At 41.6% G+C, this 14520-nt stretch overlaps 1 protein-coding gene across 1 annotated transcript; it reads left to right on the top strand.

Moving 5' to 3' along the window:
• The first annotated feature begins 235 nt into the window (after positions 1 to 235).
• LOC145401196 (mannan endo-1,4-beta-mannosidase-like) lies at positions 236 to 7700 on the top strand. Its single transcript, XM_080273500.1, has 9 exons — positions 236 to 301; positions 900 to 1059; positions 2042 to 2283; positions 2739 to 2816; positions 3207 to 3295; positions 4245 to 4324; positions 5132 to 5289; positions 5881 to 6000; positions 7575 to 7700. Exons 1-9 carry the CDS (start codon positions 236 to 238, stop codon positions 7698 to 7700), a joined length of 1119 nt encoding a protein of 372 aa, XP_080129626.1.
• Positions 7701 to 14520: the final 6820 nt, after the last annotated feature.

Below are 14520 nucleotides of genomic sequence, written 5' to 3'. Positions count from 1 at the left end.
TCAACATCTTGCACGTGTAAAAGACGTCATAGCCAGTGAAATTCCCATCGCTCTCCCCCTCCTCCCTCCTTTTCTGCTTTTATCTCCGTGCCGTAATCAGATAGTGCTGTGTTTGCCATGTATACTGAGGCACATATATAAGGCACTGGTATAGATGGTACGAGCATAAAGGAAGCTCCAGCAGTTTAAGAAGACAGTAGCTGCAGTACTTTCACCAACGCCAGAAGCAGCGGTCATGAGGGTTTCATCTTGTCTTACTTTCCTGGCACTGCTTGGGACCACCTTTGCTGCCAGGCTCTCGGTCAGCAGTATACACATTTAGCTCCTTTAGCACTAGAACATTTTCTTTATCTATACTTATTTTCTCTGGATATCACAGGACAGTTTTATTCATCCCAGGGGCGAACCTTCTACCTGAGAGCTGCGCATAATTTGATATCGTGGGCAGTATACAATGAAAAACTAGTTAGTCAAAGCCCCTTGCCTCTAAAAGGTGCTTTGATTGACCTAGAAGCAAACTATATGCATTACTTTATTCCAAATCTAATACATGTTATGCTATTAGAATCCACATATCTTGATAGGCACAGATTTTATGTTCATTTACATAGCTTTCTGATTTTTGTTTTGTCGTAATGCGTTGTTGCCTTAAAAACAAAATTACACTTGAAAAATTTGCATGATTTTAGAAAAGCATGAAGAGATTCGTCATACGTCTCCGGGTGTAAAGAAGTAGTCATGGAGCTAGTGCAGTTTTGAGCAATATTTTGTGCTCATCCTTCACCGACATCCATGGCTGAGAGGAAGTTCTAGCCTGTGCGCCACTGTTATTATAATTATTATTACTATTATTATCATTATTATTATTATTATTATTATTATTATTATTATTATTCAAGGTGTCAGGGACGGACCTGACGTACAAGGGCGAGAAGGTGTTCCTGAACGGTTGCAACATCGCCTGGAACAACTATGGCTACGACTTCGGCAACGGCGGCTACGACGGTACACTGGACTCATGGGTCTCTGAAATTGCCAGCTCGGGCGGAAACTCCATCCGTGAGTCTTACTTTCCCTTGTTTACATGGGCGTCTGTCTAGTCTTCTTCTTTGTCGCTTGCCTGGCCTTCTTCAATTCCCCTTCTGTCCACGTGTCTTCCTTATCTACTGTTTTTGTGTTTTCTTTCCACTAATCATCCTTTTTCTCGCCTTTTCACTCTCCTCCTCTGTCTGTGATTCCTCTTCTGATGAATTATATTTTCCTTTCCCAATCTGTCTCCCAACTTGTTTTGTCAGTGAGTTCTCTCCATCAATCATATTTTTTATCATTTCTTTTGCTCGATCTTCCTTTATCCTTTTTTTTTTTTTTTTTTTTTTAAATCCATGAGCCTTCTCTTCCTTGACTAAAATATCATTATGCCAATCCATTTGGTTAAATCCATCTGTGGGTTACTCAATAGCCTTTTTAATATCACCCAATGTCCATCGGGTCTTCTTTATAAAACTTCCTAATTTACTAATCTCCTTCGTGTGTGGATGCGGGGAAGTATGTTCGCCTATCACCTCTTCTGTTGCTCGCTTTCCTTTGTTCATTATGGTCCTAAGCTGAGAGAGGCTTGATATATTTCCCTGGCAAAGAATGACACTCTTTGATACAACGAGTCAGAGAAGTGACGCGCATGCTGTATATGTGAAATATGATTGTATAGTACGGAAAGGTTTGTTTTTGGTCTGCCTCTACTATATACAGTATTTATTGATCTTTATCCACTGGTCGATCCGTCCTCGCTAATGTCACTAATGTGGTTGTCTATCTCCTTTTCCTTATTTTAATTACTCTTCTTTCTTCTCTAATCAGATTGCCATATCTTCAAATAGCTACTTACTGCTTACTTCAGGTGTGTGGACTTAGGTTCATGAGTTTGTTAGAAGTCTGTGTCCGCGTCAGGTGTGTGGGTTCATGCGTAGGTCTACAGCATATTATGTGCACGTGAGGTGTGTGGGTGCACGTGCAGGACTACAGCATGTTATGTACACGTCAGGTATATGGGTGCACGTGGAGGGCTACAGCACGCCGGTGTTCGACGGTGACGGCTACGTGACCTCCTGTGACAACTCAGGTCAGTTTGAGAACGACGTCAAGCAACTCCTGGACACTGCACAAGCCAACGACGTCCTGGTGACTCTGACCATGTGGAACGGGGCCTACCTCACCAACCAGCCGGCAATCGACTTGATTTACGACGACTCCAAACTGGACTCCTACATCAACAACTGCCTTAACGTGAGTACTCTCTTCAGTAGACAACTCTTAAATATAGACAGACAGCACTTCACTTCAATATAGAGACAACACTTCGCTTAAATATAAACAGAGAACACTTCATTTAAATATAAGTCACTCTGTCACTTTCCAGCAACACCATCAAATGTGCCATCATGGAAGTGTTGTGGATCACTCAGTTATTCACTGGAAGAACGTATACATGCCAACTACTCCAGTTTCATATTGTCAATCGCTAATAGAAAGTTTCCCTTCCCCTCTCTTCACAATGAGGACCAGTAATCATTAAAAAGAGAAGATTTTTGTTCCAGTGTGTATGTTTGTGTGTGCATTCGTAGATCTCTTTTATTGGTAGTATTGTTACAACCAATATATAAACATTTCTACTGTGATTATTGGCAAAGTATAATTGTTTTTTGTTTCTGCTTTTTTTACATGTCTCTGTGTTTCCTCAGAGCCTGATAAACACCATTAAGGGACACCCGGCCTTTGGAGCTTTTGAGGCGGTGAACGAGCCTGAGGGATCAGTCCTGGTAAGTGAGCCAGCAGCCAGGTGACGTCACGTGGGGTATATCGATGGGTCATATACTTAGTAACACCGAGTTATTAGTGAATTTCAATACATATTACATCTAAATATTCACTTTTATGTTAAATATGTATATCTAATACAGACTTGATTTGCCACAATAGCACACAGAAGGATAAAAAGGAGTCATTTGCAAAATAAATTATTGAGGGATATGCGTTACAGTCACAGATACCTCCCACATGGCGAGAACAACGGTAGTTCGTACTTTTAACCCTAAGTAATAAGCAATTCCATATTTGTTTACTGTTAAAGAATACCGTAGTAAGTGTTCCATGTGACTGGTTATGCCCTTTATGACTGGACTGGCTATAACCTTGATAACCTCCTGCAGGTGGAGAGCAACAGTGACTACTGCTATGACACCAGCATCATTGGTCAGTCCGGCGCTGGCTGGACTGGTCTCTCTGTCCCCATGGAGAGGTCAGTATCGGCTCACATTAAAGGGGTCAGGTCACATCACTAGGGTCAGATCACATTATGGGGGTCAGGTCACATCACTGGGGTCAGATCACATTATGGGGGTCAGGTCACATCACTGGAGTCAGGTCAGGTTACTTTGGTCAGGCCACGTCACTAGGGTCAGGGAATTGGCAGTTTCTTGTAAATACCTATGAGGACGTTATGATATCAGACCCACCAGCACACAAGAGCTGCCGTGAACAAGAACTTTTTGTTATTGCCCTGACTGGGACTGCTGTAGTGGCAAACACTCCAGCAGTTATTATGGAACGACAGTGACAGGAATGCAGTGATATATGTTGGAAATATTACTTGTAGGCAAACACACATATACACACACTGTATCGGTAGGCAGGTTGGCAGATGGATAAACAGATGAACAGAGGAATAGATAGATAAATTGATATCCAGAAGAAGAAATCATAAGCCTATCAACTTGTGACTGCTAACATTAAGCTCACTTCGCCACCAGTCAGTGATAGACTCCAGTTCATCAACCTTTCCGGATTACAAGGACTGTTTACGAGTGTTCACAGTGATCAGGTTACCCTTGGTTAGAAGAAAATATATATATATGTGATCGTATTCACTGAACCATTCAAGGACTTTAGGAACTCGTCACGGGATGCAATGATGATGAAACTCTGCCTCATTTTAGTCAGTAGTGTGTTTGGGTGCGAACAATGCTTGGTTCCTAATTGTTTTCCGAGATTAATATTTTGGCCAATGGCTCGGGTTTGTCATCTAAATTAATGAGGCCAACTGGCATACTTATACCAAATCAGAAACCACGAAATATTTGCAATAACTGAGCAAATAAGTGGTTAGATCATTTCATCTCATTGTATTGGTAGCCACAAACATCATCAGTGTCACTCTAATCATTGACTATGGCGAGTTTCTGTGGCAGATTCCTGAGGTTCATCGGGCGGCAGAACCAAGCGGTACGTGCCATCGACTCAGAGGCTCTCATCACCATCGGCTCCTGGGGTCAGTCACACCAACACAGTCTGTATTTTTAACCTTAAGTAACATCGTAACCACCTAGTAGTATTTTCCTGACTACAACAGTGGGTACCAATGACACATTATGTCTTTGGAATAATATACACTGCTAAGTAAAACAGCCAAGCTATTTGTTACCCAACCCTTGAGGGTTATTGGCTTAAAAAGGAAGAGTAAGAACCTAACATGAACCTAGAGAGGTTATTTCATAAATCTGACTTCGTATTCATAAAGAATCTTAAGGTATATATAAAATTTTCCAACTTCACTCCTTGTAAAAATACTTGATATGTCTGGTAAACATCACCTAGCATCCAGTTAGACACAGGAATAATGGTTGGAGCCGTCCTCGAGGCTCCAGTCTAGCCCAGTCCTCTCCTTGCTACGACGGGTGACTCAAAAAATAATGCATTAGTGGGCCGGCCCCCATTGCTAGTAGGCTGCATCAGTTATCACAAGAAGAACTGTATGTAATCTCTATGGCTGGTACACCATCCTTTAGCCACAGATTGTGTGGGTTGACTACGTATCCAGCACCTGATCCTTTATATAAATGGTTGACGTTGGATGTGGTAGAATAATTCTGTTGATTCTTACGAATTTTCGGTGTTAGGTTGGTGAAATGACCATGTATGCAGCACTTCATAACAGTATTGATTGCTGCTGGTGTCTTGAAATAACCATTAATCAGGCACTATTTAATTATAGTAATGGCTGATGTTAAAGTGATGGGAAGACCATGTATCCAACTCTTAGTTATTTATAGTAATGGCTTGTGTTTGTGTGGATCAGGTCAGTTTGCCCAGAACGACGCCTTCTCCAACTCTCACAACCACTACACTGACGCCTGCCTCAACCAGGCCGCGGGGGGAAGCAACGCTCATCTCGACTTCTACCAGATGCACACCTACGACTGGGGTGGCAGCTGGAGCCCCGACGCTCCCTTCACCGTGAGTTGACAAGCGGCGGCTGGCTGCACCTGCCTTTGCTTGGGTTACACCAACTGACCCATCCAGTCACCAAGCTGGTACCACCAAGAGGATGACTTCCAAGTTTACACAGACACACACACACACACACACACACACACACACACACACACACACACACACACACACACACACACACACACACACACACACACACACACACACACGCACACACACACACACACACACATAGTCAGAGAGAGAGAGAGAGAGAGAGAGAAAGTATAGTATAGATATCTGTCCAGTGTCACTTATGATTGCTGTGCACCACTCTGTCATAACCATAGGTTCCCCTCCTCCATTGCCAGGAGTTGTGTTCTTGATGAGTTAGGAGGCTTTCCATCATCATTTCCCTGCCAGTTTATATCAGCATATAACATTTTGATATTCTCTTTTATGATACATAAGAAATGCAAACTGTCCACATTGAAAACATAACAAGCACAAAAGAGAATGTGTTCTTGAAGTATATAAGTCACTAAGGTCGAGGTGTTGGATGCTTGCTAAGGTCACCAGACATGACCCCTCACCTAAGCTGACCTGATCCCGCAGGTCAGCGCCTCCGACTACGGCCTTGACAAACCCATTGTGATCGGAGAGTACGCGTCCGTGTGTGCCGCAGGTACCTCGCTGCGAGACCTGTACGAGTACGGCTACACCCACGGCTACAGTGTGAGTACCAGGCTTTGTTGAGTACGCTTACACCCACAGCTACATTGTGAGTACCAGGCTTTGTTGAGTACACCTACACCCACGGCTACAGTGTCAGTACCAGGCTTGTTCATACACCTACACCCACGGCTACAGTGTCAGTACCAGGCTTTGTTGAGTACACCTACACCCACGGCTACAGTGTCAGTACCAGGCTTGTTCATACACCTACACCCACGGCTACAGTGTCAGTACCAGGCTTTGTTCATACACCTACACCCACGGCTACAGTGTCAGTACCAGGCTTTGTTCAGTACACATACACCCACGGCTACAGTGTCAGTACCAGGATTTGTTCAGTACACATACACCAGTTAATACAGTGTCAGTACCAGGCTATTTTTTAGTACTGTCCTCCTTGTAATTCCCTTTGGTTTGGTGATGTATGTCTTAGTTTTTTCCTCCTCTTCTCCGTTCCTGTTCCTATTCCTCCTCGTCATCTTCTTTTTCCCCCTCTCTTCCTCCTCCTCCTCCTCGTCTTCTTCTTCTTCTTCTCCTTCTCCTCCTTCTATTCTTCTTGCAATATCCAGACTATTTTATTAAACTTAAGGGAAATCTCTTGTAGTGCACATAGTGATGAAGACTTTATCTAAGCCCTCCAGTTCGAAAAGTAGGCTATTTCCTGAATTAAATAAACTCATTAACTGTATTAAAAAATGCTAAATATGTTATTGTGCTAAATATATTTATCATCTTTAGACAAAATCCTTTTGTCAAAACTATTGTATTATCTTTGGAGGTAATAGACAATACAGTAAATGTGACGAGAGTAAATGGTAATGAATGAATTTTGGGATTCGTAATACCACTAATTCAAGTACCTAGCTCTTTTTTAAACAACCTTTTTTCAATCTAGGAGTAACATTTAGCATTAAGTATACCTGCGAATAACAGAAGGTGTTCAAATTTCAAAGTCATGGTTGCAGTGAAAATCATGAATACTGTGTGTGGTCAATAACAATTTTGTGGTTGTAGTTCGTAATACAATGGCCGTCAATATGACAGATGGGTGAAATAGCTAGATGTGTAGTGCGGTTTTTTTTTTTTTTTTTTTTTTTTTATGTCCGACTCTGGGCAAAGGCTTCACAGCCTGCTCCCAAGGCCCAGTACTCCTCCTACACATCATACACTTCTACATGTCACTACTTCGGCGCTAACACCCACCGTTCGTATTGAATACATGCTAGGGCTGTCTCATACAGGACTGGTGTATTGGTATTAGCCGGGTACTTTTACGACATGTCGGCGGGTCTTCTGGTAGATAAGCAAAGTCTGCATTTCCTAAATTCAAATCCTTAAACTGTTCCCTGCCCCAGCGGGGATTTGAACCTTGGTCCGGTAGGACTGCAGGCCACCTCTCTACCGACTGAGGTACCGCCTCTCCAGTGTTTGCAGTACTATGGGAGATGTTTTAGGTACTTTAGATGTTTTAGGTGCTTTAGATGTTTTGGAAGCTTTAAGAGATGTTTTAGGTATTTTAGGAGATATTTTAGGTACTTTAGGTGTTTTAAGTGTGTACATGTCTGTGTGTGCAGGGAGGATGGAGTTGGCACTACTCGGCCTCTGGCGAGTGTAGCGACTCCCGCGATGCCCAAAGGGACGCCCTGGGCCAGCTGGCGGGACGCACTGACAATGGCGTCGTGGACATCGTTGTGGACTAAATCACCTACCTACCTACCTGACCTCTGACGTCACGGGTCAATATACATCGGGCCATTGATGAGAATTTCTGAAATAACACACACACACACACACACACACACACACACACACACACAGCCTGATGTTCATTGCCTATAAGAGATGTCGGTTCTGTCTGCTACATCTAGTGTCATTACACCATACTGACTCAGTCACCTACAATTATCTATCAAGCAAAATTTTTCTGTATGTACCATTGGTCTGGAACATGTAAAAGCTAAGAAGAATTCACATGTACTTCCTGTCTGAATATTCTCTGGATTATACATCAGTCAATAAAATTCAATAGCAGTAATAGATTATATTATTTTACTTTACCTTCCTCTGGTAGGAACCTGCATCAAATACGAAATATTTGCATAATGTCAGTTTGGGGAGTGTATATATATTATGTATACTGTAAAGAGAGAGAGAGAGAGAGAGAGAGAGAGAGAGAGAGAGAGAGAGAGAAAGTTTTATCTTCATACACTGCACTGTATCCACGGTACATGTATAAATGCTACTGTTTTAGGAACGCATCACTGCCGCCTTATTCGCAATCAGACCATCTGTCACCGTCCTCTGATGCCTTCTTTGTATAACACACCAGGGTGGCGGTGGCACAGGTCTGAGAGCAAAGTAATGAGTGTCGTTGTTATGTTACAGTCTGAGTACAGGAGGTGATCAGGGGGTTTCGCTCAAGTACACAGTAAATGCTGGCAGAGGTGTAGCTGAGAATGGTTAAAATGGTTCGGAGTACAGAAACAAAGCCTTGGTCCCTCCTCTCCTTCTGGTCCCCTGGAGCTTCAAAAGTGGTCGGACTTTTTTAAGCTACTGGATGCAGAACACCTCTTGCCCTTCTCTCATCCTTGCCTCTTTCTCACCAAGACCCTGCTGTTTGAGACTTCTGGCAACAGGTATTTTCCATATCCACCTGCTTAATCGCTACTCATTGCTAAGCCGAAGGTGGACGATGAGTGAATGTGGACTATGCTTTCAGAATTCAGTACTCTTTTGGATTCTTTTATAATATAAGTGGGATTAGGATCTCTAGCCGTGTGCACATGCAAGGGTGAACGTTCAAGAGCAGGCTGGGTTTACTTCTCACTCAGTGCTACTCAGGAAAGAGCAACCGGTCATTCTAACCTTATATGCCTGGATTAAGTAGCCTAGTCCTGGGTCCCTACGCTCTTGTTGAGGCAAAAAAAGAACTGGGTAACAAACAAGATGGATAAGTTTCCCAGGAGTACAAAAATTGCAAAATAAAATCTACTTAGCTTTATTTTGCATAACTGGAATGGACAGAAGTATGTGTCATTAGCCATCTACTGTAGTTACCTATAAATTTACAGGGAAATCGTGTGCCTGTAATTATAGCAGAACTTGAGTCGTCTGCTTAAACCTGCAATCACAAAATGGAATGCCAAACCCCTAATTACTGAGGGTCATTTATAGAACACCTGTGGTCATCAGGTAAGGGTAGCCTGCATCCAGTATTACAGAGCGCAGTCAGCAACCATATAGGAAAATCACTTCTCCCACAAGTCATATTCACAGGGTATACTGTCCCTCCCCAGCTGCAGCGCCCACTAACACTTCAGCCAATCCCACCCACTCCTTTACTCGCCATGCTCAATTTTTCCACCCAAGTTTTCAAGTTTCATGACACGACGCAGATAACGAGGTGGACGAAAGAATTTGTGTTACACCCATTGTACTCATAACGAGTCATTTTCTCGCTGATAAAAGGAGACGTCACTGCATTTCTCCTTCAGCTCCTTCAACCAAAATCAAGTTCTTTCATTCCGTTGTTTTCATCTCCCGGCTACTGCAATTCATCGTTGGATAGATTTTTTGAGCTGGAAGAGGTTGGCTACAATGTTTTGTGTATGTGTGTGTGTGTGTGTGTGTGTGTGTGTGTGTGTGCCTCCCTAAGCTGGGAAAAATTTGGCAGAAAAAATCTACAAGAAAGAATGATCGCACTATATGGGTTAAGGATTTTTTTTTTTTTTTTTTTTTGCATTTTCGCCTTTTTTCCCCCACCTATCGCCTTTCCATCAGCTTCTCACAGCGTTCATCACAGCAGTTACTTTAGCAGTCATGGGATGAGGTTATGGCACACCTAATTTTTAACTTGGCTCATATTTCTGGGGTAAAAGGGACATTGCTATTTTTAATACATCAAATTCCCAGTTCCTTCACCTTTCGACCCGCCAAAATCTTCCGTTCAATATCCTTTAACTTTCAACAATATGCAAGTTGATTCCTCATCTCTCAATATCCTTGGGGTTTCATTCTCTCGGGTAATAAAGATCACATTACCTTCTTGCCTAATCAGCTTTCAACAGATTAGGTGTGCTAAGCCGACTCCGTGCCTTCTTTACCCTAGCACGACCGTTGACTTTGTACAGGGGTTTTATTTGCCCCTGTGTTAAGTACGAATCTCTTGTGTGTGCGTGTGTGGGGGGGGGAGTGTCCCCACATACAGCTCTTTTAAATAGGTTGGAGTCAAAGGGTTTTCGCCTCATCAAATCTTCCTCTCTTTCTTACTCATCATTTTCTCTTTCTTTGCCGCACTGTTGCTTAATGATCTCTTTACTATCGCCACTTCAATGGTCACTGCTCTTCTGAACTGTCTGCTTGCATCCTTCCTCCATTATGGCGGGCGATTAGCATCCGTATGGCAACACACTCGCAGCCCTTTTCTCTCCAGTTCTCTCACGGAAGAGTTAACATATACTCACTGGTTTATGATAGCAACAGACGAACAGAAGAAATGTCATCCTCGATCTGTATTTCCCTCTGCCTATGACCTCTGGTCTATTACTCGCAGTGTGTCCATGCATCTCGAGATGAACGGAGCTTGAATTTGTCTCTTTTGTTCGTTAATTTGTTTGTTTGATTGTTTGTTTTTTCTTGGAGGGAACAATATTACATGCTCTCAGCCTCTGGTTCCTTCTTTGCATTAAAAAATGCACATCACAGCTCTTGCATGTTATCGGTGCAAACTGGGTTAATAATAAAGAAGTATACATAACATGAAAGAGAACGTAAGCGGTAAGCTGAAATTAAATCACATAGGAAAAGGCATTACGAAGTCTCTTAACCCAACAATAATACGGTACATAACCTTGACGGTATTACTTAAATGAAAACAAAACAAAACAAAACAAACCGTGAAACATTAATGACAACGCCGCTTTATGTTTGGTGTGGACGTGATTCTCAGCGTTTAAGAGGAGTAGCAGACAGCGATACCACCGATGTTCCTTCATCTCACTCCTGTATCGTCAAAAGGTGTCGGAACAGTACGATCCAACCTTTGAACCATCATCCCTGGGAAAGAAATCTCGGTAATGTGAATATTTCTTGTGTGACACATCAGATTTACAGAATTATTCACTATATGTATCACTGAGAGGTGTAGAATAATGTCCGTTTACAGGTATTAAAACTAAAATTAAGCCTTGATCTCTAACGTTTGAATCAAGAGGTTCGAGATTTGCTCACTCAGTTGCGTCATGTTTACCCAAGCGTGACGAAACAGCCATGTGGTGAAGCTGCCAGACGCACTCTCTCGTTAGTATGTTATGGGACTGTGTGTGCGTGTGTTTGAGTGCGTACGTCTCTGCGGTGAAAAAGCTATCCAAGGCCTCAAAAAAATTACCCTTTCCATTTAAGGTCTCTGTGTGGAATATAGAAGCTTACAGAGAAACAGACGAAGAAGAAGAATGAGACACTGTAATTTCAAAGGATGCTACTGACATTAGGCGAGAAACAAAGGGTTACGGTGGAGCACGTGGACGGGATGGAAATTACAGTGACAACTTTATCAGTGATTTGGAACTAAAGGTATTCAGTAAGAGAGACGGGGGCAGAATTTTAGACATGATAATTGTAATGGATTTTCGAAGTGATATAAAACTATACACTTTTCACTTTAACTTGACCTAAAAGTGACCCCTCTCTCTTCTATAATTCTCTTCTTTAACTCTCTTTTTTAACTCTCTTCTTTCTCTCTCTTCTTTAACTCTCCTCTTTAACTCTTCTTTAACTCTCTTCTTTATCTCTCTTCTTTAACTCTCTTCTATAATTCTCTTCTTTAACTCTTCTTTACCTCTCTTCTGACTTGTACCAATAGATTAACACTTACAAACACTAAAATATGATGTTAGTCACGAAGAAGTGCTATGGAAAAGACGTACAGCGGTAATACTGTCTTTGTGTAGCCATCGAACTACGGGAAGTAAGTCTATAAAAGACGAAAACACCACCCTCGTTAATGGTGGGAAAAAAATAAATATAGGACATCATTGATGCCGTATGTGTTTAAGTGCCACGCAAGCTGAATCAAGTTGTCTTTATTTCCAGGAAGGACTAATTGAGAAGCCGACATCACCCTCTACACCACGTGACAGGTGAGGCCCCAGGTGAACAGGCGTGATCAATAGTTCTTTTACAGTCTCAAAACTCTCATAGACCTAGATAGACTTAAGGGTAATATTGAAAGAGTTTGAAATCTAGCATCATAAATTTTGAAACAAGGGCATTGTAAAGGAATTAATGACTTGAGGTTGTGAATTATCTCAGACATGGTACAACGAAAAAAAAAAAAAGAAAATGTCACTTTTCGCACCTGTACAAACTGAGCAGCGAACACGGCTACCTTTCCTGCTTCCCTTCCTTTACTTGATTTGAGACGCATCCAAATATTGCTTTTGACGCGCTTTCTTTAGGCATTCCGTGACATTTTTTCCATAGCGTTTTATTCTGGGTAATCTTTAATGCGACATAGGGACCACATTATTCTGAGTTTTTTTTTTTTTTTTTTAACTTTTCATAGGATTCTTTGAGTATTTTCTGCGTGCGTTCTCAAGTTTTGATTTTTTTTTTTCCTCTAAAAGTGGTAAAGTACTTAAAATGCGGTGTTTGTATACAATTCCTAACAGCGTCGAAAACAGACAGATGCCATCTTAGAACGCCATGTCTGAACGAAATCAAAACCTATCTCTATCTATCTATATACCTAGGCTGCTTCCCCCAAGGAAAGGGAGGTAGCCGAGACAGGACGACTCACTCTCCATTTACTCATCCATTCAAACACATTTATTCGCATCTTAGCCCCAAAGGGGAGAACGGACAGATCCTCACCGCACCACACCGCACAAGGGTCAACTGCACAATGCAATCAGTGACATCCGCAGCAGGGCCCGACAGCAGAACTGGTTTACCCCTGCCACATCATAATACACCCATCCCCTTACCCGCACCTGACCTGACTAGCTGATCAGACCAAATGCGGGAGAATATCCCCTCAGGGCTGCGTCATCACTTATTCATTCACAATTTCTCTCCATTTATTTCTGTCACGCACAGCCACTCTTCCATGCTCAACAGACATCCCTCTCGCATCCAGCGCTCTCTTCACACTGTCCATCCATCCTATTCGTGGTCTTCCTCTCAGCCTTACACCTCTCACATCAGATCTAGTTATCTTTTTCACCAATCGCTCATTTTCCATTCTCTCCATATGCCTAGACCATTGCAACACCCTCTGCTCAACTCTACCAGCCATCTCCCGAACAACTCCAGTTCTTCGCACTTCATCATTTCGCACTCGATCCATACGCGTCACTCCACACATACTCCTCAGACACCTCATCTCCATTACATTCAAACTTTTCCTCTCTGCTACACCCATATTCCATGTTTCAGCCCCATATAATGCAGTCGGTACCACAACACCCTCATACAGCCTTCTCTTTACATCCATTCTAAGCGAACGACATTTAAACACTTTTTTCATTCCTCCCAGCCTAACCTAACCTAACCTAATTTTCGTAACTTAACCCAACCTTTTTTTTTATTCTAACCTTACCTAACCTAACCTAACCTGTTTTATGCTAACCTAACCAGACTTAAACTAAAATGAGCTATCTCCCGGCATCATATCTCCCTCGTTTATTGATGGATTTGCTTTATACTCGAAAACGTACGTCTGTACACAGTTATAAAGTTACTAAATCAACCCAAAAGTAGTTTTTTATATATATATATATATATATATATATATATATATATATATATATATATATATATATATATATATATATATATATATATATATATATATATATATATATTTAGGTGGTCATATGTCTCCTTAAATATATATATATATATATATATATATATATATATATATATATATTTAGGTGGTCATATGTCTCCTTAAATATATATATATATATATATATATATATATATATATATATATATATATATATATATATATATATATATATATATATATATATATATAATTTTAGGTGGTCATATATCTCCTGAAAGATTACCTTACTCTGAACTTCGCGTCTTAGTAGTCTCGAACTACAGTTTTCTGAGGCAAACCATGTCGATCCTAAAAATACATAAATAACAATAAAAAAATACGAAGGTGTAGCCTAACATGCATGACTAAGTGCGAGGGAAGAAGTGCCGCGAAGTGTCCTGTACTAACCATGTTCATCGAAAGAAGTCGCAAGTCTCATCCATCTCTGTCAATTTCTCAGGCCCTTTCCTTAAATTTCCTCCTTCAGCAAACGTTTTCCCAGACTTGGCAAACGTTTACTCAGTCGTGTTTATGTGGTGGTTGGGGTTGACGCGCTCCCGTTCATCACGTCTTGGGGCGATGACAGTCAAGAGTTTTTATGTTTTGAAATCTTTTGGTGCGAATTACCCACTTTGAACTCCATTTAGGAAAAACGTGAGAGGATTTTACTAGCCTCAATACAAAGCTAG

The sequence above is a fragment of the Coenobita brevimanus genome, chromosome 55 (assembly GCF_032717465.1).
Source record: "Coenobita brevimanus isolate Jiangsu-jjx chromosome 55, ASM3271746v2, whole genome shotgun sequence".
Taxonomy (NCBI): domain Eukaryota; kingdom Metazoa; phylum Arthropoda; class Malacostraca; order Decapoda; family Coenobitidae; genus Coenobita; species Coenobita brevimanus.
The sequence above is the reverse complement of the archived record's forward strand: the minus strand, read 5'-3'. Positions and strand labels throughout refer to the sequence as shown.